The sequence below is a fragment of the Anopheles bellator genome, chromosome 1 (genome assembly GCF_943735745.2).
Source record: "Anopheles bellator chromosome 1, idAnoBellAS_SP24_06.2, whole genome shotgun sequence".
NCBI classification, from domain to species: domain Eukaryota; kingdom Metazoa; phylum Arthropoda; class Insecta; order Diptera; family Culicidae; genus Anopheles; species Anopheles bellator.
The window spans coordinates 49,345,886-49,372,138 of NC_071285.1; the positions used below are offsets into that span (position 1 = coordinate 49,345,886).

Consider the following 26,253-nt stretch of genomic DNA (forward strand, 5'->3'; position numbering starts at 1 on the left):
ACGACCACACCGGGCACCACCACGTGGGCCGCAATTGCGGCCCGCGGATCGGAGGGGCGGTCGGGTCGAGTTGCGTGGCATCTCGTGGCGGTGGCGCTGCACGATCTTCCACAATTGTTCTGTTATGTTCTATTATTTTCGCTTTTTGTTTTTGGTACGAAACCAAATACCGAGCAGAGCCGGGGTTAAGTAATTTTTTCTTTCCTTTTTCAGGGCGGGCCACGTGCACCGTGAACCGAGACTTGGTTCCGGGAGGGTCCTTGAGCCATGTTTGGCAGCACGAGCACGACAACAGCACGACATTGTGCGGCGTCCTGTGCGTCCGGCGACTCGCCACGAGTTGCGATCGAGTTTTGGCTTTCGAGGCGCTTTGGGTCCACCGCATTTTTTCTTTCTCTCTTTTTGCTTTTCTTTTCTGTTTGCTTACAATCTACACGCGTCTTGTGAGTGGTTTTAGTTTTTCGCGTTTGGTTTTCGCTTCTTCTTCGTTTCGAACACGATGAATGAGAAAAGATACAACGTCAATAACAACAGTATTTTGCTTGGCTATCATATTTACCGAGCGCTTTACCTGCCGTACCCATGTTGAGGATACTGATCTCCCCGAAGTACGAGCCGGCCTTCAGGGACGCCATCACCGTCTTGCCGTTGTCGGCCACCACCTGCAGCCGGCCCCGGTTCACTATGTACATCTCCTTGCCGACTTCGCCTGTTTGTGTGGGAAAAAATCGATCATTAGTAAAACAAGGCGCGTAAGTTAATTATCGAACGGGAAAGTCGTTGATATTTGAACGCCCGAACTTACGTAATTGGCAAGACGGGTATCAATCATAATTATAATTTTTTAATAGAAAGTCAATTGAGTTAATATTTATTAAAATTTATTATTAAATTGAGTTAAAATTTATCACTTCGGGGTGAAAAAACTCAAAGGAATAATGATTAGGTGATTGCTTTCATCCAAACTCTTATCAATATTGTCTACTTCCTAACAAGGCTCAATTTGCCTTCTTTGAACGCCATTTATCTAAGAACAATATTCAATAAGCACATTATCGTCTAAAAACCAAGCACACGATCGCTCGAGTAGTTTATAAAAGTTGGCTTAAAACGAGCAATTTTGTCGTTCTTTTGACTTTGACAGTTCGATTCTCGGAATCTGTGCAACCTAGAAGGTTAAAAATTTCAGACATCATTCAGAAAAAAAACGGACATCCTCAAACCTTAAAGTCGGTTTACGAGCGCCATTTTCCCCATAGTGCTTAACAAACCGCCAGCCTCTAAACGCGACAAAAATCTAATTGTGGAGCACCGACCAGCATCGAACGGTGTTCAAACCGGGGCACAGGGAAATCCCACGTCCAGCCCTTCGGAGAACGATTTTCTTCCGACCCACCCGCCGAAAACCGGAAACCGGGCGCCCAGCTGAGCGCAGGGCCGGAGGTCGGTCGGAAAGGAAAAATTAAGAAAATTGCAAACTCCACTCGGCGGGCGCCAACATCGCGGAATACGACGCACTTTGACGGCGATCTTCCTGTCGGCGCCGGCGCCACCACCGGGACGACTTACCTTTTCGACAGATGAAGTCACCGGGAGAGAACAGTACCGGCCGAAGTTTTAGCACCAGCTCGCACAGGAATCCGGCCTCGGTATTTTGAAATATTTCTACTCGCTTAAGCGTATCTAAGTGAACATTTATCGCTATCTCAGCCTGCGAACGACAGCGAGAAAGAGAGAGACAGAACGAGGGAATGAACAGAAAACGCAGATTATTGAGCCACGTGGCCAGCCGCCGTTTCGCTCCGTTGCTTACCTTTAATTTATCAGGAAGACATGATACAGCTCGCTCCTCGTCCGAGCACTTTTGCGTCAGCCAGAGGTAATCAAACCATTTTATGACCTTCACCTGCAGATGGTTGGGCACCCGTCGCATCCGCATGTAAGTCTTGACACCGTCCAGCTTGGCTGCGAATGATAAAGGGCGGAAATCAATCGATATCGGTCAGATAAAAATAGCCCACCCCAGGCAAAGGACGAGGAAGGGCAAAAAGAGAGAGAGAGAGAGAGAGAGAGAGAGACAGTGAGTGAGTTAATCAACCAAACCGGTCACGGGCAGCCCCCATCTGCGCGGTCGATCTGGAGAGCTTTGATTAAAACCGATTACCCAAGAGACGTACGTTACGTGTCTGCCCTTCTGGTCACGGTCTGACCTTTCGAGTGGGCTGCACTACTACGCCCTTCTGCCACCTGTTACGCGCCGTCGTCCTCATAGTCGGTCAGCATGCGGTTGCAGCCTGCTTCTTTGTTGCACCATTTAGTGCACCAGAGCTGGCACCGATCAGCCAGCGACCAGCCAGCGGCCAATGGCAATTGTTTCTCGGCGGGCACCACAAACCCTTTCCACGTCGGGCGTGAGTGCCGGGAACACCGGGTGGAGCGCTTCTGTTCCACTGGCGGATGGAACTGACCCTCTGGGGTGGGCCGGCTGGCGCTCGCATTAACTTCCGGTGCAATATTACAACAACGGCAGCTCGCTCGGGATGCATCCGCCCGCTGCTATCTGAGTGAGTCGGGCAAAAAAGGACACACTTCGGTGGAAGGAACCAAGCAGAAGACGAAGAAGAAGAACTGCTCCGGCTTTTACGAACTGCAAAAGATCGTCCCCGTCTCGTCGTCGAGCGAAGGGTGGCACAAGTTTTCCAACATTAAGCAGACTTTATGACACTTATCTTTTATTATGCTTGGCCTCGTCTCCTTCTCTCGCTCCCTAACCCCAAGCACCCACACACTCTCTTCCTCGCTTCTCTTGCTTGCTTCACCGAGTAGCGAGGAACCGGCCGGCAGGACCTTCGGCGATGGAGCGATTAGCAAACGATAGTGCAACAATGTTCCGGCAGCAAAATGGCATCCATCAGTGACCGATATTATCGTGTGTCGATAAAATGTGTGTACCGACCGCACCCACAGCTTGCCTGTCTCGCCTACGTCTGTGTGCCGTACAGAGGAAGCACATGCTTGAAACATTGTTAAGATTATCTCCCGGGGTCGGCCACGGCATTGTTTGCGGTAGACTGACGCCGGTTGGCACCGTAGACCGATTGAGATCGATCGTTGAAAGCGTCGAGCCCTTAACTGATTCTGAGTTTGTTGAAGGCCTCCGAGAAACGAGTAACGAGTTGCCAATAAATTACCGACCAATGAGAGGCAGTGTGTTCCTCCAACAAAAGGGCCACGCTTCCTGGCTTCCGATGATCCGATGCGGATTTAACACCCAAATTCATAATTTAAATCACAAGCGCCAGAAAAAAGAGGCACAGAACGAGAACCGATGGTGACTTACCCGTGGTGGTGGTGGTGAAATCGATCGTCACCGCAAAACCGATTCGTTTGCCCAAACGTATGTTGCCAATTGGTCACCCTCGGTACTCGGATCACCCGGCCGGGCGCTTAATAAATCACGTCCTTTTGCACGTCCTCTCTCTCTCTCTCTAATTATCTTTCGCCCGGTTGGCCACATGCGAGTGAAAATAACAAAAAAAAAAAACATAGGAAAAGTGTCACCAACAGCCCACCACCGACACCGATTGGAAATCAATCCAATTGTGGCGCCCTTTGGCCACGACCCCAGCAGCAACATAACGAATGCTGCGTGAGGCAGTTAAAAACACGTGCTGCCACCCCGATCCGGTCCGAGCCTTTCTTATCCCCGTGGCGAGTGGTTCGCGGTTCGCGAGCTGCCAATCGCTTTGTCCATTATTATGACCGGCCTCCCTCCTGGGCTCCACTCTCCGGATCCGCTTATGTTCGTTTCGATGATTTATGAAACAAAATCGATGCCACGCGCGCGCTTGGGCCATTTGTGATTGGAAGCGCCAATGGAGCAGCAATGATTTTGGGGTTGCTGTTCCCGTTTTTTCTGTTGTTTTTTGCTGCTGTCGCCGTTTTGTGTCCTTTCGGCCATTTCCGTTGGCCGGAAAGGGCAAACAATGGCCAGGCGAGGGCCAGCCGAGTAATTGCCACTCTGACGGATCGGCGTGAGGCGTGACAAATGGGTGTCAAACTTTGTTTTAAGCCACTGGCCACTGGGCTGGTGCCGTGCCCAGTGGTCGGTCGAACACGCGACACGACAAACACGACGCCAGGGGCAGGTGTGTTAGCACGCATTGTGCATTGTTGTTTGCCGTTCGCCTTGTTTCTTGTTTGGGTCAGCATTCGCAATCGGGTCCGCGTATCCTGGACCCAGCCGGTCGGGCCCCGAAACGCTCGAAACGGTAGACGAAACGGTTTGTCGGTCCAGCCGGCGAGAGCGACGAGTTTAACAAACCAATCGCCGGAAGTGCAGCTCGATGGACGGGTTGTGTAGCCTTGTGTGCCTTCCGGGAAACAGCTGCGTACTCGGCACCGTCGAGGTGTGGGCCATTATTTACGCAACAGCTTTCGTAGAACGATTGCTGTTCGCACGGTAGTTGTTGTTCAAAGTTCCAAAAAACAGACACACTTCCAGTTGATTCTCATCGTCCAATCGGTTCGTCGGTTGGCTCTTTGGTACTTGGAACGAGAAGTTCGACAGTTAAACGTAAACGAGGGTTTGTGGAATGTGCGTAAATGCTGCCGAACATGAAGAACATTGTCCAGTAAGAGCGCGTTTTCGGTTTGACATTCCAATCCCTCAATCAAACTCTGCCGATCATCGTAAAAGTAATGTCAATTTATTCCGCAAACAGTTGTGAGTAGGGCAGCGTCTATCAAACAACAAACGGAACTAACAACTGATTCTATTTTCTTCTTCTAAACAGTCTTCATCAAGAGTTAAACGGTGACTCCACTGACTTTGTAACTGGACGAGTAGAACCCAAAGAATCGATCGATTCCTAGGAGAAGTATCCAGGTGAATCTTTATTTTATCACAAAACAATATAATTTCTTTTCAATACTTGCATCGATTTCGATGCAGGCTGATCACGTCGATCGCAACTTGGTGAACCTTTTCCTATGTTGGACATCATTCAAACATCTTTTAAGTTAAAAGTCCTTTGCTGGTTTTATGGTCCCGCTTAAATTTGTATTAGTCTCATTCGAAATCTAGTTTAACTTCTAAAACAATCATCCTTCGACTGTCGTCCAGCTGGCCAGCGCTAAACAAACTTCCGAAGTGCAGGGAAGTTTAATGGTTTGAATATTCCACATTTTATCACTCATATTGACGTTTGCATGCGATTACCTCTTGTCTATCTCCCAAAAATTACCTCTACCTTGCTTCTAGCCTTTAGCAAAAGAGTCCTGAACTGAGTATGGAAATAGAATCCATTTAAATCGCAAGCAAACGATAGCGCCACGATAAGGTTGATATTATTACACTCGGATGCCCCATTGCTTATTCATAAGCTGCCGCATGCGAAAGCAATGAATCTTTAATTTAATTTTTATTTACAATATATATTGTTACCAGAAACAACATATGCCTCCATTGGAGTCCTAAATCTGCCGGACACTTCCTTCCGCAGGACGATCGGGCCGTATCGGAAACTGTCGTCAATATCTATTTCCGGTTGCCACCCCCGGTGCCGTGCCGGAAATTTTCGGACAACTTTGGGCTTCACCGAGGACGAACCCGTCGATTTCTTTTATCCCCTCGCAGGCGCTAGCCTATTATATAGGCCCCGGTCGGTCCGGTTCCGAGGTTGTTTGGGGCAGAAATAAATGTTAATCCCGCCTCCTGGAAACAGCCGGCCTGGGGCGACCGGATACGAACCTGCCTACCGCCTTTGTGGGTCACACAGGATTCGCTTCGCAGGTGTCGGATGACGCAAGCATCAGCACCATCATCATCATCATCGTCATCAACGCCAGCGACGAGCGAGCGAGAGAGGTGACAAACAAACCGGGATGCCGACGTCACGGGGCGCCCGTTGCCAGCAGCAGGACAGCGGGCAGGAAACAGGGAAGCTGTGTGATGTGACGGTAGGGGGTAGGCCGGTCGATCCTTGTGGGCCAAGCCAGGGCTTCCATTGACGTAATCGGCGAGAGATTTCCTTTTTGTTCTCGCCCGAAAGGATACTCAATGGCGTGCGAAGGGGCTCATTGGCCTTTGTTTCAACAGAAGCGCATCGGGGTTCAGCGCCCCACCAACCCAGGCAGGCCCCCAAGTCGACGTTTGATGACGCGGCCACCATGATGATGACGGTGCTCCGGGCCGGATGCTGAGCACGCAACAGAGTGCTCCCGAAAGCCGCCGCATGCAACCGAGTGCATCGGTGTTGGTGCAGTGTTGGTGCAGTGTTTGTGCTCCATCGACCGGCGAAGCGCCTGGCGGCCCTCGAGGCATCGAACTGGCGAACAGCTGTGGACGGCCACTCCGCTCGCACGCGGCCATCCTTAATGTCCTTCGCAGGTGCACTCTCTCCCTCACTCTCTCTCACTATCGCTATCTCGCTTTCCCTGGCCAGAGTTTGAGTCGCGGAGATTCGGACTGCTTCCCTAATCAAGCCAAGCCGAACCAAGCCGAGCCCACCGAACCCAGCAGCAGCAGTCATTGCCTGCGATGTGCTCAGCGTGTACATAACCTACTTTTTATCCCAACAACAAGCGCACACAGCGACAGGCAGCGAGGGATACGGGCACATAAACAAAGCTTTGCAGGGAGGTCACACTGGGGCGGAGGCAGAGGAACCGGAAACGAAAGCCAGTCTCTGCGGTGATGCTAAAAATAGACTCGCCTCGGAACGCGCCGCTTTTCGGCTGTCGCAGTGAAACGGTCGATAAATGTACGTCGGCAGGCCCCGGCCCCGGAGCAGGAGGGCTCCACTTTTATTTGCAAAAAGTGTACGTGTCCGTGTCCGAGTGTGTGTGTGCGAGAGAGAGAGAAAGAGAGAGAGATAGTGAGGGATGTTTGAGTTTTCCAGCGAGTCTAAAAATAGACCTTCATCCCTCATCGATTCCAGGCCATCCAGAGGAACCGGAAAAGTTTCACTGAATTAGGAATTCTTTCTCTCTCTCTTTCTCTTCAGCGAGCGCGTGCTTGGGTCCGCCAAGCCCCTCGGCGTTTGCCTGTGTTTGTGTATGTGTGGCACGATTGCGAGTTGAAGGCAAAGTGCACGCCGAAAGGAAGCTGCGAAGCCTGTGAAGGCAACCATCGAAAAAAAGAAAGGAAAACTTCTCAGCCGCTCAGCCTCGCCAAGAAGTCCAAGCTCGACAGAGAGCGAAAGAGAGACCGGAAAAGCCAGGCACGTCGGCGAGTCCTCTGTTTTGCATCATGTTTTCCTTTCACACTCCACACTCCACTCGCTGGCCGTTGGCCGTGTTTTCTTTTCCGCCCATTTCCAGGGACCAGGGCTTTTCTCGGCGCCTTTTTGTCGAATTTATTTTTGCCCGATTTTGTTTACGCTTCTCGATTCGAAGCCGATTTCGGTTAAGAAAACGGGGCCCGGTCCGGGTCCGGATTTGGCGCCGTTCTTGTTTGGTGTCCCAAAAATAAATGGACGATTCTGTTCCCATTTCCTGCCAAACGGGAGTGAGTCTGCCCGCTCGCTTGTCATTGTGATTAGACGTGAGCGGTTCAGTGGCGTGCGGCATTGGACTGACATTCCGGCAATCCGGTTCAATCGGTCTCGAAAGCGGATCATTGTCGGTCGACTCGGATTGGCCACAAGTGGGGAGGCCGGTTGATGATGCGGAACGCATTACGAGTTGACGATTCGGCGACCGTATTGAAGAAAGCTATATATACGTATGGAGTTTCTTTTGTTTTTTGGTAACATTTTAAAGCTGATTATGTTCCACGACCGGTTCTCACTTTGCCCACATGAAAGACCGGTTTGGTTAGCATAAAAATATGCTCGTTTTTATGGCTTTAGGTGCGAAACTTTCGCTGAACAAACTGTAAACTGGTAGCCCCCGGTTTTGTGTGTGCCGCACTTCGAAACGATGTCCCAACTCACAATTTAATGACCCCACACACTGACGGCGGAGTTTGAGGAGGGGGCTCTATTTGGGGAGCGCCAAAAACGGTGACGCAGAGCGACAAATAAAAGTTACCATGGTGGCAACATTTTAATAATAACTCAACAACAGGCCCCCAAGTGTTGAGGTGCCGAGGTGTCATGCGCAAGTTTACTTGCGAAACATAAACAAATGCCACACGCCACCACCCGTCTGCCGTCCTGCAAATGAAGAAAATAGAAAGAGAGCGAAAAAAAGTTACGGGCTACGTATAGCAACCCCGTCACTCGGCTGTCAGTCAGCCCTCGAGCCTCTGTGCCGTAAAGTCCTGCGGAGGCAGTAAAAAGAAAAGTGCACGAGGGCAAGGCGAAATTTGTGCTCGGAATCACCGAGCACCAGGCGCCTCCATTTCACGTGGAGCCCGTGGACGAACTTGCGCCTTTCACCGTTGGGCCGTTCTGGGAAAACATGCGCCCACCGCCCAACGGCGATGCAAACCGGTGCACCCGCACCCCACATTCGCCCCGCCCGATGGCCTATTTGTTCCCGGTGTTCTTTTGCGCCCCTGCGCTACACTTGCCGCTTGTTTGTTACTTTACCGCTTCCGGTTCCGGTTTGAGTTAAGGCGCACGGCGAACGGGAAGAACGTAACAAGTGCGCGGTGGGCGAAAAGTTGAAAGATTGTCAGAATACACTTCTTGGGGCACTTTTCGTCACTCCGACGATGACTGCCGCCCAGCCAGCCGAGCGGAGGCCCGCGCTGAAGCGTGAAGGAAAGGGGCCCGGAACGTGTGTATAGAGGATTTGCCGTGTTTCTATGCTCCGCTAGCTTGAGCGTCTTTCGACTCGTCGTTAGTCGGACGATCGGATCGGGACCACTTGTCTTAGGCCTTTCCCGCGAGTTTTCCCGGCAGCTCGGCCAACTAGCGCACAAACACAGAGGGAGCCGGGCCCGTGTTGTTCACGGGTAGTCAGTTGTAAAACGGTGTGTAAAGGGTGTCCTGTGCAGCTGCGATGCTCGGTTTGCGCTGAAGTCATGCTGAAGTTGGGTGCCCCAAATGCGAACCGCACGTTCTCACGTTCTGCCCCGTCACGTAGCGGAACGGATGGTTGGCCGGAAAGCGGAAGCTCGTTAGGCAGTTATTCTACACCCCAGCCCCGAAACCCCCACCATGCTGGCTGGCTGCTCGAAATGCATCGGCCGCCGGAGCTAACGATGGGCACTGGTTGTTGGTCAAAAGAGGTGGGCAAATAAATTGCCGGCCCAATCCGAACAGGCGGCGCTGTGTAACGAGTAACGGCCACTGTTTTTATCGTTACCACGAAACTGGTCAGTTCATTGTGATTTTTGTTGTCCGAAAATTGTCCGCCACCATGCGCCTCCATCGCACGCCACGCATTTTCGTCAAGCGTTTGCCACGTTCGACCCACACGAACGGAATTCGGGTAGCAACAGGGTGCTGCTGTCGATGGCTGTCAGGTTCAAGTGTCAGCCATTTGAGCGGGACAAAGGTACGCGGAACTGTCATTTTACCCAGCAACAAAAAGAAGGGAGCGAGCATGAGTCAGCGTGCGGAAAATCACAAGCTCCGGCGAGTCAAGCGGCGAGTCACTTCAGCGACAGCTTCAGAAAAAGTAGCCATTAGTCGGCCACATTCCGTCGGGCGAAAGAGCGTATGAATAGAGCCCGTGGCCCTCGGGGCCCTCCGTATTGCAAAGTCATGTCGTGTGTCAAGCAGATTCCATCCATCCATCTCAGCCCGAAACATTCGGCCCACAACGCCGGACGTCAATCGGCACAAAGGATTCGGTTCGTGCTTCTCGTTTTGCGCCTTACGCCCCACACATGGGCCGCGCCGAACGAGTGTGTGCGTCCTCGGAACTGGCTGGCATTCCGCGTTTGAACTCGGCTGAAAGGCCCAGCCCGACCCGGCAGTTGAAGCTGAAAATAGACCGACGACGGTGGCGACGGGGAAAGTAAACTTTTGAAGTGTATCACGCGTCATGCCGTCGCTGTGTGGAGGGCACCCACTGTGGAGGACGAAAAATGCAAAACATGCCCCAGTTTCCGGTAAGGATTAATGAATCAATGATTCTTGGGCCATCAAAATAGAGTCAAGTAGAAAGCAGAGCCTGTGGAGCTGCGAAGGCAAAGCAACACAGCATCGATTAGTTGACTGGTTGCTGGGCCTTGCCTAGGGTGCGCCAAATATGCGCGTGATTCAAGTTGGAATGTCCGCCTCGGGTCCTTCGGCTTTTCCATGGATTCCGTACACAATATTTCGCCAGAGCATTCCGAACGTAATGCTGAAACATTACGCTAAACGGCAACGGACGCACGCGTGGCACGCAGGTTGGTCCGCATAATGGCCATAATCAAAGATAGATCTGATGCGAGGTCCTGCGATACCGAGGGGTGCCCGGCCCGGTAGGAAGCCCCACGGCCGGCCGGACCCAGGGCCCCCTGTCGCTAAGAGGCATTTATGATAAATGGTTCGGGGCCAGGAAACGGAAAATGAATGGTTTGCGAGCCCGTTTGAAGTGACATTTGTTTCTTGTCCGTCTGTCGGGTGGGCTGTTTTCTCTCTTTCTGTCTTTCGTCCTTTTGTTTTCTCATTTCCTCCCTCTGACACTCGCCCATTTCACTGTCTCTTTCTCTCTCTCTCTCTCTCGGTCTGTCTTTCTTTCTTTGGCCAACATTCCAGCGAATCTCCTGGGATCACTTTCCTCCGCCCAGCGTTGTTTTCCTTTTCCTAGCGTCTGCTGGCACTGCGCCCCAATTGCGACACTCTGACATCATGTTTCATTTCAGCCCCGGTACCATTTGCAAGCCGCACTGTGTCTGTGCCCTCCACCTGGTACTCCTGTTCGTCCGGATGCCTCAAAACATCAAGTTAAATGACAGCCAAACCATCACCATCTACCGTGCGGGTCTTCCGGGCTTTGGGGAATGCTGAGTTCAGGAACTCAGAAAAAAAAGACGAAGCCCGAAGCCATCGGCGAAGTTAGTGAGAAAAAGTTGACACAAAGTCCACCAAATGTAGCATACGCATCCTGCCGGCATGTCGATACACCGCCCCGGAACGCCCGAGCCCACCCGGTATGCGACGGTTCGGCCCCGCTCCGTGGCGGAGCACTGCTGGTGGTCTACCAGTGTACCACATACATATATTATGTTGTCAATTTAACAGCTCCAGCACGATCGCATCATTACACTGGGCCACGATTTCGCCGTGGTCCTCGTGCGATTTGATACGGGCACACTTCTGGGGAGCTTTGCGGAGCTGAGATTTTCTCGAACATTTATGCTGCGTACGATGAGGACGACGGTTGAAGGATCAGCACGTATTCGTCAAATTATGTTTTTTGCGGCAAACGTCGGCCTCGGTGTGGGCTACCCTGATCCGTTAGTTACCGGGCGCGAAGTGACTTGCAAAGTGCCAAGCCAAGCACGGTGAGCGTGAAAAATGTGCTCGTAGCCGGTGGTTTGCCAAGAACCTCGCCAGAGGAAGCAGATGAAATTAATCATAAGCCACCTTAAAGCTGTTCCTGTTCCTGTTGGCAAACTTTAAATGGTTCTACGCACACGCAAAAAACAAGGGATAAAGGTAATTGCAAACGGTGGGAAAACATCACCGGGGCTGGGCATAACATCTGTTTCAAGCGACAAGCCTCGAGCAGGATCATTACTCAGCGATGCCTCGTCACACATCGGTTTAGCTCACGAAATGGCACCTCCCTGCACCCGGGCCTTTGGAGTTTGAATAATTCATAGCAATCACGTCGCGGTAATGCTGCTTGCTGCCGTGTTCTTATGTGGTTCGGCCCGACCCGGTGAAGCACCGTGTTGTTTCGTTCCGCAACACGCAACACGCGCGGGCCTGAAGGACGGCCGGAACGCATGTCAGTTAATCGAGAACGATGTTGAGTGGTGTGGCGAGCAACACCACTCGGTGACACTCTTGGGAGTGCGAAACCATGGGCCGGAAGTACACGTATCTTGGGTGGTTTTTATGTGGCCAGATTATCGCCATTGTGCCGCTAGACGGTTGACCCATAACCTTTACCTTTTAGTACAGCGCAGCGTATCCCGGGAGCCGATCCTAAACTGGCCGGGAACCGGGTAATGAATGTGTGTGCCTAGTGGCCAATTTATGGTCGAGCGATTGAGTTTACGTTGAGCCTTCTAGAATTAAACACAACGATATTCCAGGCGGACTGTGGAACCTTCGACGTTCGCTTCAATAATCGGAATGGCGTGATTTGATCAAACCAAATAGTTCCAGTTCAGCTACAACATCGCAGGGAGTTTCTTATTTTTGTGTGAATTGGAAAGGTTCCCCGTTTAGAGATGCACCTGAGTATCTGAGCCTGAAAATCCGCTTTCTGTCTTTCATACGGTTTTCGATAATGTCAGAATTTTAGTGATTTTCATATCCTTTGGAGTCCAATTATTTTGCATCGCAACGAGCGTACTTTACCTTTACCTCCTTTTATGTGCATTTTTTATTTGAGCTACTGGTGGATGAAAATATTGGCCTGAGCAGAACCCGGTGTCTGCAGTAAGATAATAAATAATAATTACCCATCACCAACGGGTAAATATTGGAAACGAACAAGCGGCTGTATCTTCCATTTTGGCGTCAAGATATCATGTGTTAAATGCTGATGATGTCAGCTCAGGCTTGATTGGGATTTCAATATTGAACTCATAGTTGGCTTTCTTCGTGTTAAGACAATTTTAGTTGACCGGTCACGAGAAGCATTGAATCGGTTCGCCTCCAGGGACTCTCTGGAAGTGTCCCAACTTTAACCAAACTGTTTCATCAGTACAGTGTTTTAAGCCCGACTGGTCCAGGATGGGATTACAGAATGGTGCTAATGCAAGCCAGCAGGTCATTCTACAGCTTGAAGAAACTAATTCTCTCATATCTCGTGTAGAGACGGACGAAGCTGGGGGTTCAGAAAGCAGAAAGTTTATAATCTCACTATTCACATACCCATGTGAGATATGGACCGCATCCAAACGAACGAAAGCCTCTTAGCAGCGACCAAGAGGAAGGTGCTCAGATTGATTTTTGGCCCGCTGCTTACAAACTAAATGTTTCATCATGACAGGACAATTGTAGCCTGTGCCAAATTCCAAACTACCATCTAAGGACTTATCTGGCAGGGTTTGTTATTGAATTATTATCTTCGTTACTGTTGGACTATTATTCGAAGATTTTTAATGAAAAAGATCACAAACAACTCGAAGTAAACCTCACCTGGGTCCCCTGGCAAAAGCAAAAGAACGTGCAAAAGTAACCGCAACTCCGCGAGTGAAGGCACTGAACGTAACAGAAAGCAAACTATCTACGTGGTTCGATTTCAGTTAACGTGTCACAACAAGTGCCCACAAATTGTGTGTCATCCATTGCGCATCAGAAGGCACCATCAATCCAGCCCAGCCGTGAAACATGATCACCCGCGCCGCGATTGGGCAGGCGATAGAAAAATTTGCCAATCAACGGCGCCACAACGCGCCCAAGACGCGGCTCGCAAGAAGGTGTTTCGCGAATAATGGCACCGAAATATCGGGGCCGTCACGATATCCTCGCCGACCCGACGATGCAGCCCGATCCTTGGTGCCGTGTGGCCGCAATCAATAGCAAACAAATTCGGCGCCACCATCAGTGTGGCCGTAATTCAATCACCTCGTAAATGTCATCCAAATCAAAAATTGCATTGTTCGCGTGAATTGCCGCGCGGTGAAAATCGAACCACGAACCACGGGCTCGAAGGCAAACACAGACCCGTCGCCCTTCTCCCGGGGGGGTACGGAGAGTGTGCGTTACGCAGATCGATCGGCCCCACCGCTCCCGGCATGTGTTCTGGGCCAGATCGATAACCGGATCCCTTTCGAAAGGACGAACGGCACGACGTGACGTTGTACGTTTTTCGGGAGAAAAGGACCCGTGGTGGTGGCCGGTGGTGGTGTTGACGAGTGCTGCAATCGCTTTCACACCGATAAGCACTTCACGTGCCACCTCCCACCGCACCCGCACTTGGCACCGGTCCACCCGACGGAACTCAGCGCCCGGTGTGGCTGCCCTGGCCGTGCGTCAATCACGAACACGGGGCCCCTTGCCGGTTGACACCTTGACGGGGGTAACGGCGTGTCACGCCGTTTTTCCATTTCCCATTTTCTCGTCCAATCTCCCCCGCCCGCCGCGCCGGGGGTGGCCTATGAAAACAAGGAGCAAGAAACCGGGAAACCGCTCCAAGGGGAGGCCCGTGCTTCGTCACCACCGCTGAGCCGCCGAGAGCGGAGATGAAATTGCGAAGGCTTTGGGCGCCATCATCCGCCCGTGTCACCCGCGCACCCTGCCATGTTTGTCACACATACCGCGCACCGCGCACCGATCCCCACCGGACGTCGGCACGGAGTCAGCACGGACACTCAGGAATGTTGCTCACGGAGCTTCACTTCGTCTTCCAGCGAAGGTCCTGCGTTCCCCTCTGCCTGTGTGTGTGTGTGCGGTAGGACACATTCCGGAAAAGGTGTTTCCTTCGAGTGACGGAGGGAAGGAAGAGAAATGGGCTCCAGCGCGCCCTGCGCAACAAATCTAATATGTAAATCCATAAAATATTAAGATTGTACAACAATTTTATTTGCGGCCCGGAGCGTCGGAGTCGGAAAATTGCCTCCTGGCCTATCCATCCATCACCCCTCCCTCCCGCACCGGTACGGTCGGCCGACAGGAAGCCCGTCTAAGGATTCGTCCGTTCGCCGTCGGCCGGCCATGTCTGGGTAATTTGTTCATCTCCTGTCATCGGGGCCTCGGCTGTTCCTTGGTCCTGTGCGCGATTGTTTGGTGTGCACCAGGCCGAAGCTGCAGGACTACGTGACCGGGAGGAAAGTGAACGCTGCACCGGAACGGAAAGGTGCACTCGGGACCCCATAATCCAATGTGCTTTAATACTTTTATATTGCCCCCCGAAATGGGCACGATAATTGACTTTTCTTACTTCGCGTGGAAACTGGAGCAAGTTTTCGAGGAAAACTTCAATAATCCCAACACGAATTAGAATGCAAATGCGCAGCGCAACCAGAGCGCAGAGTGGGACGACTTTGTTAGCAGCGCCCCAAATCGTCAGCCAACCGTTGTGGGGGCCGTATTTTCCGGTCCAAACTTTTCCCCAGCGGTGAATACTTGCGCACTTCAATTAGCTAACGCACGACGCAGCCAGCGAGACGATGAAGTTTGTGCGCTACTTCTTCACTGCACCGCTGGGACCTCCGGCAGCAGCAGAAGGAAGCCTCGTTTCTATTGCTTACGTCACACACAGAACCCGGACACGGACCGTGGTGCGCGACGTCCTCGGGTGCATCGGAAGTTAATTTATGTTTCATTCATCCGGTGCACGGCGTACGGGTCACTTTTAATGAAACATTATGCACTGCGGCCGATCGCAAAGTGCCGGGCACGGTTCGCAGGGCTGGGCAAATTTGTGCGAGCACAAAGTTGATCGGAAGATAATTTCCGCCTGCTCCCGGCGGGATCGTATCGATTATGAGGCCCCGGCTCGGATTGACGGTGGGCGACGGCGATGAAATGTTTTAAGCACCGTTAACGCAATCACCGGTCCTTTGGTTGGTGCCAGTCGCTACGGCATTAATTTGTGTAAATTTACTTAACTTTTACCGCTTGCCGATCTACTTACAATCGTTTTGTGTTGATTTTAGTACTCATTGGCGTCGAAAATGCAGAGGAGATTCCTTTTTTCCCCGCGACGTCAAATTAACAAACTAACGGCTCCATGGTGCAGCATAACTTCCGAAGGGTCGGCAATCAAAAGTTGGCTCAATGGAACGAGCAGCGAAAGTACCGCATCCGGGCTTCAAAATTTCACTCCACTTAACCGATACTCGATGTAGACAATCTGAATTTTTCCAACGGTTCCGAGTGTCCGGCTCCTCTTCAAACCGGACAATCCATGATTTTGTGGCGACTCTCAACACGTTCTATGAATTTGGACGGTACGCACTTGGTCATTTTTCGTTCAAATACATGGGAATGAAAATCGATTCTCTTCGGTGACTGTAGCACAATTCTGTCAGAGGAATCGAAATTCCACAAACGAACGAAGCGCGACATTCCACTAAATTGTCGCTGACACGACTCGGTCTTTCTCCCTTTTTTACAGATTAAATCATAATAAATTATCTTAATTTTTCTCTCAAAAATCTGCGAAGAGTTTTAATCAGTATTTTCGGCACTGTGTTGACTCAACGCCGAGAAACCATAAAAATAATTGCGACAATGTAGTCGAGGACGATAACAACCGAGGACAAACGTAGGCCGGACGTGAGACAAAAATTCTTTTGGGAAACAAAGCGTTGGCCGAATCCGGCCGAAAATCAATAAAATGTAAGGCAATTAGTTTGGATTGCTGCAAGCCGGTCGAAAAGGTATTTAAGGCCGTTAAGAGGTCCTGAATTGACCAAAATTGTGTCTCTCCCATTCCAGGTATTTGCTCGAGAGAAGGTACGTGAATCGGATAGATGTCCGAAGGCTTTGGCCACCACACGTTCATGTTTATGCCGTCTCGGCGAACACACTATGAGATAGACTTTTATTACAAGAACATGCCAACTTGGCAACGGAGCAGCAGAGTGCCCCAGAAGAATTTGAAAGGGCCCTTCCGGCAAAAAGGTACTTTGACAGCCATTGGCCATTTTTGGCCGCGACAAATGGGAAAGAGATACAGCGATTTGGGACGTTAAAAAGTGCCGCTTTCCGCCCGAAGACAACTTGAGACACGCTCCGTTGGCTTGCTCTTGCCATTCTCTCTGTTGTGTCACCCTGTAAACACCGTGGTACACTTATGTTTGCGCACTAGCGCAAGGGGGGGCAAAACGGTTGGCCGTCGGCCAACAGACCAACTGAAGAAGCTTCTTGGGTTTTGGCGGTGGTTTTTCCCTCTTCGTTTCAATCGTTTTGCTTCGAAAACAAACACCACGAGAGCGTAAATAATGGGCTCAAAGTGGAACACGTCAACAGATAAGATATGTTGAGAAAGGAGCAAACAATGGCCGACAACGCAACGCAACCGTTCGCCAGGGAGGGAAGACTAATTTTTGTACAAATTTCGAATCACCCCGTCTGCGTGGTGCCCGCATAAATTCGTTTGCAATGGCGGGTCTAATCAAAATGGTCGATTCGACATCATCACTTTTTCGCTGCCAATTACACCCCTTCAAACGACCAGCATCGTCATCGTCACTTGCGACGAACCCATACACCATTTTATGGGCCGTTAAGAGTAGCTAACGCTGCGCGGTGGGAAAAGTTTCCCTGTCATTGTCTCTGCCAGGACGGACAGTCCTGGATTCCGTCCGATGAGAGTTGCGTTTTTACAGCGCACGAAGCAACCATTCCAATAACAGTCACTCGAAATTGACGGTCATCGATCGGTCAACTCTCTGTTTCTTCACCGAAAGAGAGAGAGAGAGAGAGAGAGCTTGTGTATGTGTCACTCAACCAGTGACAGTGACTGCCAGAGCTTTCGGTTTTTGGGCCTTTACTTTCGGCCGTTTTAGATCCTTTCCACGGGGAGTCAAGCGCAGAGCCACGCAGCGATGGTGGTGCGGGGCTAGCACAGCGATTCCGGAAGTCGGCTCCACCGGGTGGCCGGTCTGATGAGTGAAGGACAATAAATTTTTATTCCATTGTTTATTCAAATGTGTCTCCTCGCAGCGTGGCCCAAAAATCGAATCTGAAACCACCACCCGGGGCTGGGGCTGCAAAACGCAAAGAAGCCACCCGGAGGCCGGCCGGAGCGTTCTATTTCCGGGCAATGAAAGCCGCCCTCTGGGTGGGTTGTTTAATTCCAACAACCATCATCCATCACGGAAATCGACTTTCGCCAGCATTGGGCTGGGCTGTTGTCGCTGACTTTGTTTTTACAATCGGCGGCCTCCGTTAGCCGTCATCGCGAGCCCCGAGTTTTAGTGGCCGGTGTTAGTGCGTTATCGATCCGACAACCCCTCGACCAGTGAGGGTGGTAAATCACGGCGAATGCAAATTTCGAATTTCGAGAATGCTTTTCGAACCTCGACCGTCAAGTCGGAAGCCGAGGCGAAGGGACGAGATTAAAGCCGGAGGATAACCGGCCGCCGATTCGTTTGCGTTTGACAATTACGGATCCAAAAGTCGATAAGGACACTTACCTTGGAACTCCTTCCGGGCCGCACTGACCGAGGTGACGATGTTGGCGACGTGGCCAAGCACAGTGGCGAACAGCATCAACCCGAACAGGAGCTGCGCGATGACGAACACATACTCGGCCTTCGAGCGGGGCCGCGGCAGGTCGCCGATGGTGGTGAGGGCGAGCGTGCACCAGTAGTAGCTCTGCAGGTACTGCTTCACCACGTCCGCCGACTCCGAGTCGTGGAAGACCCAGTTCTTCGAGCCGAAACCGTTGTTCTTATAGATTATGTGGTACAGGCAGCCGTTCCAGTGAAAGATGACCAGCAGGTAGTGGATCAGCGAGGTCGAGCGGAACAGGTTCGGGTAGTTGGTGTGGCGCTCGGTCCGGTCCATGAACGCCCAGAACCGGTAAATCTTCACTAGCCTAAACGAGCGCAGGATCGAGTTGAAGCCTATCGATAGGTATAAAAAATCTAACGGCAGCAAGCACAGGCAGTCGATGTAGAACGTCGTCGAGTTCATGTAGTGCTGCCGGAGCTTGGTCGAGTCGGTCTGCAGGACGCCGTCCTCGAGGTAGCCGGTGCGAAAGTGGAACAGGATGTCTACGAGGTATAAAAAGTCGGAAAAGTAGTCGAGACAGAACCACACCACGATCGACTCGCCGTTGATCTCCTGGAACGCGAACCGGTAGATGATCACCCAGAAGTTGTACAGGAACGCCATCGAGACCACCATCGACCAGTAGTAGCAGAGCCGGCCGGCTGGGTCAAACACGAACGACCACCGGCGCCCGTTCGACTTCCGGGACGTGGTCGAGCAGCCGGACCGCCGACCGAACCTGTCGAAGAGACCAAGCTTGAAAAAGAGATACTCCGAGCGGAATCGAGCGTTGAATAAATCATGCAAAGCATGTTTAAGGCCAAACGATGCTTGCCGGAAAATGGTCATTAACTGAACTTCACGAGCCCACGAGCAAAAGCCAACACGAATTTCCGTAGGACATCGCCTTCAAAACAGAACTGACCCAAAGCTGATGGATCAACAAGCAACCAACTCTTGGTTTGGCCAACGAAAAGCCGTGCCAAAATGGCGATCACATGGCGAGTCAATGTTGTACAGTTTATGGAATACCATTTGTCTGCTGAACTGCCTGTCAGGCATCTTATCGGTCCGACTTTTCCACGCCATGCCAATGGCCCTGCAACCAAATAGATTTTCGAATGCCACAACTGTCAAGCGAAAACATTGAACCATTTTCGCGAATTGAATTTGTGGCTGGAAAAAGGAAACGGAACGAAACGAAAACAATCGCGCGAACGCATAAAACATCGGACACCGTTATCGATCGTACACGGCACACACGGTTAATGATTTTTCCGTTAATGATATCGAATGGAATAAAAAACGGAAAAAAACGAAAAACGTTGCTGTCGCTGCGATAATTGAGAATTGATAGTTTACACTCGAAATGGGTTCGATTAAATTTAACCGACCGAAGAGGACGAAACTCACATGTATCGGTCGGCCCCGTTGCAGGTGCTTCCGGTGCCGGTGGCGCCGCAGGGTGGAGCGGCCAGGTGATTGGTGGAGGCCCCCCGGGTCGGGCAGGGACCCATCGCGTTGGCGTTCGATTCGCGCGGCCCCGTGCGGCTCCACGAGCCGAGCAGTGGCTGGTCGCCCGGTTTCAGCTTGCTCCGCTCGCGCTTCCGGTCCTTCCGCGACAGGTCCATCTCCGAGGTGGTGGCGGACACATGGGAGTGCAGCGGGCGGGACGTGCCGGACGCCGACAGGCTGTCGCGCGACGAGAAGAACCCCTGCTGCGATATGCTCTGGCCCAGCTGGGGGCCCGACATGCCTAGCTTCGAACTGACGATATCTGTGCGAGAGAGACAGAGAGAGCGAAAGAGAGAGAAAGGAAACCGATTTGGGGGTTAATGGAAAACACATACACACCCCCTGGGTTCCCCGGGAGGATGGGAATTGAAAAAATCTCAAAAACGAACAAAATGGCGGAACAGCGGAAAGTAAAAGTCTGCGCGGTAAGTGTCTCATAAAATCATCGCGGTCGTAAAAAGTAAATGTTACACATCGCCCCGCTCTCAGATCCCACTCGGCCTCGTCCCGCTGGCCGTCGAGAATGTTGTTCGAAGAAGCGAGAAAAGCGAGCACCGTCACGGATTTCCCGCGCGCGCGCGCGTACAAAGAAAATGGACGATAATAGACGGGTGGGCAAAGAAAGAAAACACATTTTCCGCGAGTCCGAGTTTGCGGCAAAGTCGGCAAAAGTTGGTGGCCTGCCAGCCGGCGGGCCGGCGATTGCTCAATCGAATGAATCAAAGTTCCGTGGCCGGCGGAACCCCGGAGCACGGTGCCCATTGAATACTAACAACATAATTAGGACCTTTGTGAATAGTTTACCAATTTCTTGTCCGACCCAAAGCATTAATTAGCATAACGGTGGACGCTGGGCCCCCATTAATCAGCAGTTTTTAAGCCTGGGGCGCACCTTTACTCCACTCCACCACCGGATGCCCGTTGTTCCGTCGGCCCACGGCTAATCCTTGGCGAAACAATGGAGCCGAACGACCGACCAAAGCCTATCCTGTCAGCGTCGGGACGTCGGCCCAAATTTATCGCCATTGGAAGCAGATGATGTGTGAGTGCTGATCCTGGCCCGTTCCGGTGTGGGGGCGCGTACATTAAAACAAACGACGCCTATCGGGTCACCCCTTTTCGATGTCCGGACGATAAAATCGAAACGCAACGTCTCGGTCCTGTGCGTGAGACCACAGATCATTATTAGCACACAAACACCAAACGCACCGGGAGACAGTTTTCGTACACCGGACGGTCGACCCACTTCCGTTTCCGTGGGCCGTTCCGGAGGCGGATGAAGCGCCCAGGAAGGTGCGCATCAGAATTCGGATGGGCCTCCCCGGCCCGCTCGAGGCAGGAAATCCGATCCGATCTGACCGGCCGGCCGTTCGTGTTGTTGTGGTGCGCCGTGGTAAAAAGGCCATTTTTTCTCTTTCCGCCAATAAAGGATGCCGCCCTCTTCCTGTGCTTAATGTGTGCGTGGCAACCACGGTTCCAGTTACGCCGATGTCGCCGAAAGCCGCCCCCAAAACACCTTTGCCAAAGGTCACCGAGCCTTGTGCATAATTCGTCAGCCCCCACACATACACCCACCCACCCACAGTCTCTTATCAAGAAAGGTGGCCAGGGATTGGGGGTTGACTTCGTTTTATGCTGACTACTCGCACATTCACCGGTTCGCTGCGAAATGGAACGAAATCCGGCACGGACTCGTCCCGTGACCAAGATTTTATATGTGGACCGAAATCATAAAACCTATTTCCGAACGAGAGTGTGACGACGTGGCACACGAATCCAAACGGGCGACTATCGAATTTCACCCGGCCTCGACCCGAGAATCGATTGAAAATTAAGACGGAGATTTGCTACGACAGCAGGTCCGTCCCGGGCTCGGAGGTCTGCGCCGGAAAGATAACGTTGGCCACTTTGAAGCGCCGCTGTGCTGTGTGTTCCAGCTTCTCGGTGTGATACGGGCCATCAGGACTGGCGGTGGGTTGATACGACCACGTTCCGATGCAAGATGGCGACAGCGAGCGCTAGACAACATTATTCAACGGACGGCGCAAATAAGCGTATTACGAGTCCCGACGATGGATGATTATGATGTGCGCAGGATGATGACAGTGGGCATCGGAGCGAGTGCTTCAGGTGCCCAGGCTCCTGAGCTCGAAGGTCCGCGAGCTCCGGTGATGGGTCTGCCTTTGCATAACACATGGGCAGAAAAATCTCGGAACCAAACAGATAGATAGCGGCTGCTTTATTGCCCCCAAAAGAAAACTGTTTAAAATTTCATGACTCATAAGCTTGTGAGTTGTTGTGTTAAAGGTGACACTTTTTTTGTTATTTTCCAAACAATGGATCGAAAACAAATTTTTTTTTGTTTTAATCTACACTGCTTCCACTGGATTGGAAAAATACCATTCAAAGGAAGCTCAAGGCTTGATAAGTGTTATAAGGACTGCGGTCCATCAGAAACAACAATAAACCGTTGGTTTGCTGGATGATGCAGAATGCAATGCCGACGTCCAAATGAAGCGGTAACACGAGAAAATATTTATGAATTCAAGAGTTCACAAAAACGTTTCGAATGATCAAAAAGTGAGCTATGCGCCATTTAGATGACATTGTAAAGATATCAAAAGAACGATCGTCATCTGATCGTGCAGCGCGCAACTGTTGTATCTCGTCCAAAGCGCCGGAAAGGGCAGTAATCAGTGGAAAAGGATATGGCCTCGGTATTTTGGGATGTGTGTCGTTAGATATTCATTGACTTCCTTGAGAAGGGAAACCCTCATCAACAGTGAATTGAACTACGAATTGCTCCCACATCCACCGTCTTCGCCGTAGATTCTCCAAGCAACTGCTGTGGCTGTTTACAGGCTTCAAACAAACCCTCACCGGTAAAAAAAATCGGTCGAATCCCAAGGTCATCGATGAAGCCTTTTTCGAAGCAAAAGATAGACCATTCTACAAACGTGCGTTTGAAAAGTTAGAGCGGCGTTGGAATGATTGTTGTGTGGCTCTTGATAGAGAGTGGCGTTTTCCTTCATAGACCCAGGACTTTTTGGCCCATGTGTTACGACCTCCGACAGACAATAGGGAGAGAGAGACCTCCGGCAGTTCCAGGCTTGGACGAACGACAAAACAGTCACCAAAAAGGATGGTGGGTCCGTTTCTGGTAGCCAGCGGCCGGCGAGTGGCGTGTCCGGTTGTTGGGTTGGGTTTTGCCCTCCCCCTCCCAACACTCCCCCTCGCGCTTACCCATGAGACTTTGGCGGCTCACGGAGTTGCGGGTGCGGTCGGCGGACGACGGCTGTACGGTATGGTAATCGGAGCCACCGGTTTCGAGGGGCGGCGGTGGTGCCAGATGCATTACTGCCGCATCCGTACCGTTGAGCGAGTGCGAGTCGAGATGCCGCGACAATTTTGTGCTGTCAAAACGAGCATTGCCGTCATCATCTAGAAAAGAGAAAAGGCGGGAGAGAAAGCGAAACGTCAGTTGGCCGTCGACGGTTTGGAGCGGAGGACGAATGACGAATGGAGATGACGGGTGGCCGACCCGTGGAGGGCGCGGGTGGGTGATGTGGTGAGATCGGTGGGGATGAGTGACCCGCCCCAGGTGGCGTAAAGCAATCCTAGGACGCGGAGGGTGTTAACCGTTCCTTTCTTTAGCGCCCGGTTTTATGGCCTCAAAAAACGGTTGGCATCCCAAAGCCTCGGGGAAGGCCGTAAGGTCCCTAATTAGGTGTTTCGGAGTGCCGGGGGTATTGCTGAAAGCTACAAAAAACCAGCACTCCAAACCCCGATTCGGCCGCACGAACGTGGCTGGAAAATTTATGCTGAATACTAATTGAGAAGTGCCAAAGTTTCGGGGACTTCGGCCTTTTTGACGGCCTACGGCCGAAAGAAAGTACAGTAAGTGAAGCCCCAAGAACTTGAATTCGGCGGGTGTCCGTTTGCACCTATCTGGCTGGGGCTTCCATTTGGCTGCCATTATGCTTTGGAGTTGAGTTGAATGTTTTGGAAGCGCGCCGATAGAGATGTACCTCCCACCTTCAATTGCTCAGGTTCAATCTGGCTCGGTGCATCCAGCAACAAAAGTTCTACAACCTGCTGGCAACGGAATCGTCAATTATTAAATTCCCCGCCCCGGTAGTAGTCGAAGAAGTGCGGAGGGCACCATCACAACTCCCCACGAGTGGTCTCAGGGCCTATCGGTAACGCTTCCGCTTCACCGAGCGCAAGGCATCCCGTCAAAGACAGTTACAAAATGTCATTTCACCGTTTGCCGCAAGTCCCGCTGCCGGACTTCAAAAGCTCACTCACCAAGTCCAATATTTGGCTGGGAATCGCCTCGGCAACCACGTTTCACTCCCAAGAGGCTCCCGGCAACCACGGCGATGTTTGTGCGATGCTGTGGCCGCATCCCCGGGACAGGACGCTGGTGACGGCGACGAACCGTCGTCAACAGCACTCGACAGCTAAATCTCGACGCGGAAGCAACGGGAAAGTGATGTGCGCTTGGCCCGCGTCTTATTCAATTTATGCTCCGCTGGCCACCCTCCGAGGCCGGGCGGCCGAGCGCTGACAAAGTTTACCGTGCGTCCTGCGCGTTGAAAGCGGAGCAATTATTAAAGTCAGCAGCTTTCGGGCGTATTGCTTCGGCTGGCGGCCGCGGCCAAACTGTCACACGGCTGTCGGTCACGGCCGCCCTTTCCTCGGCCCCAGCCACGGTCCGGCCCCAGCTTTATGCTCGAGCGCAAGATGTGTCGCCCGAACTTCGCCCTAAGTGAAACCCATCTGGATAGAGAGATTGGGGCCGGCACGGCGCAGCCCGCCGAGGAATGCTGCCAAGCGTTCCCGGGCTGTCTCTGGAACATTGTAGCCAATTTATGAAACGGACCGACCCACCACCAGCGGATGGCGAAGTTTATTGAGTAGCGAGTGCTTCGGGTGCTGGAGGGCGCCCCGTGGGGCTCCTATCAGCACGATAATTGCTTTAATTTTAGATGGAAACTAAACGCTTGGCCGCATACCCGGCGGATGGGTTGGCTTTATGAAAATTGTACCGCGCACTTTGATGGCCAAAACTTAAACTGTGCTTTACGTAAAGTTTCATATCTTAATTTGGTTGGTCCGTGGAATAGTTTCACTGAAGACACGACATTCGATTAGCAGTTTAACATTCATCTCGTGAGATTTGCTGGAGTTTCACGCATTTTCAATCACGACTTTATGTACTGCGTTGCAATGTTTAAGGCGAGCCGAATTTTGTTGCAAATCGTTGCAACGGTTTTTTGCGCTAATAATAATAATAATAATTGATAATAATGAGAGTAACAAGGTCCAATTTCTGTTTCTGGTTTCTGCGGAACTAACTGACACTAATGCCTACTTCCAACTTCAAAGATCAGTTGCAAATAAATTTAAATCCGAACCCAGGACTCCGTTTGAGCAATTTTAAGGTTCTTTTATAAACTTCATCATGCACGCGACAAGTTATGGCCATTTCTTCTACAACCAGCCGCACCCGGAGCGACGGAAGTCGCCCAATCACCGGCACGACCAACCGACCGCCTTACCGGGTGAGGTAGTTCCCGTTTCGTCACGCTCTCGTCGTAATCTTACTCCCAACGGCACGTTTCCACGGGAGCGGCTGGCGGGGCAAACATTCACCCCGAGGAGCCCCCGGGCCCGCCGGGCACTGGCCTGATAAAGGTAACGCTACCCACCAGCCTACACACGGCCCTAATGGGTTCTCGACTCTTATTATTCCGATCAAGTCCGGCCAACATATCCTGTTGAGCGGAAAGCGGTGGCCGCCGGCGGTGATCGGTGGTGCCAAAATCGGTCCCAGAATAAATAACAAACACACTCCGCTCGTCGAGGGTCTCTTTCTGGGACACAAGGGGGGCACAAAAAAAGCGCAAAGACTCTACGGCACATAGAATATCCAATATGTTTTCTCCACTCGACGGATTCGGCCCCTAAGCTCGGTTTTGTTTCCTTCTCCCCTATAAGCCACCCGGGGGGCGGCCAAGGTTCGACATTTCGAATCTGTTTTTCTTTTGCCGAGTGCGGATCGTGACGGTGTCCCAGTCGGTGCATGTGTGTGTGGGTGTGTTTATGCGATTATCGGCAGGAGTTGAGCCTGCCCACGGTCACACACGGCTCAGTAGGTGAGCACTTCCGGTGACGTGAGCATCGTTGGCGGCATGCGATGGTGCGATGGCAAGGGTTCAGTAACTCCATCAAAAGCGGCCGACAGAGAGAGAGAGAGAGTGTGGGGGGGTCGGGGGGGGGGTGACCGAAAAAAACTCTATCGAACCGCAACCGCAGCACAACAACCGACGGGAGGGACGACACCCCATCAACAGCAAAGGGCCCCCCGAGGTCGAGCGAAACAAAGTGAAGGAAGTGCCGAGTTAATGAATGGCTCCCGTCTTCCCTTCCCTCTCGCCAACCGCAGGTACGTCCGGGGGAGAGGCGCGGTCCGCTCTCACCTACGATTGGTGCCCCGGGA

The 26,253-nt window shown here is 51.8% G+C and overlaps 1 protein-coding gene across 1 annotated transcript in view; it reads right to left on the bottom strand.

The window, feature by feature from the left end:
- Window positions 1-26,253, bottom strand: part of LOC131216733 (cyclic nucleotide-gated cation channel alpha-3) — a 54,405-nt gene that overhangs the window by 9,018 nt on the left and 19,134 nt on the right. Inside the window, exons 3-8 of the mRNA XM_058211293.1 lie at window positions 22,992-23,189; window positions 19,647-20,010; window positions 18,155-18,972; window positions 1,814-1,965; window positions 1,570-1,711; window positions 560-709 (exon numbers count right to left, since the gene is read on the bottom strand). Coding sequence (XP_058067276.1) covers window positions 560-709; window positions 1,570-1,711; window positions 1,814-1,965; window positions 18,155-18,972; window positions 19,647-20,010; window positions 22,992-23,189 — 1,824 coding nt within the window. The remainder of the gene's footprint in view (window positions 1-559; window positions 710-1,569; window positions 1,712-1,813; window positions 1,966-18,154; window positions 18,973-19,646; window positions 20,011-22,991; window positions 23,190-26,253) is intronic.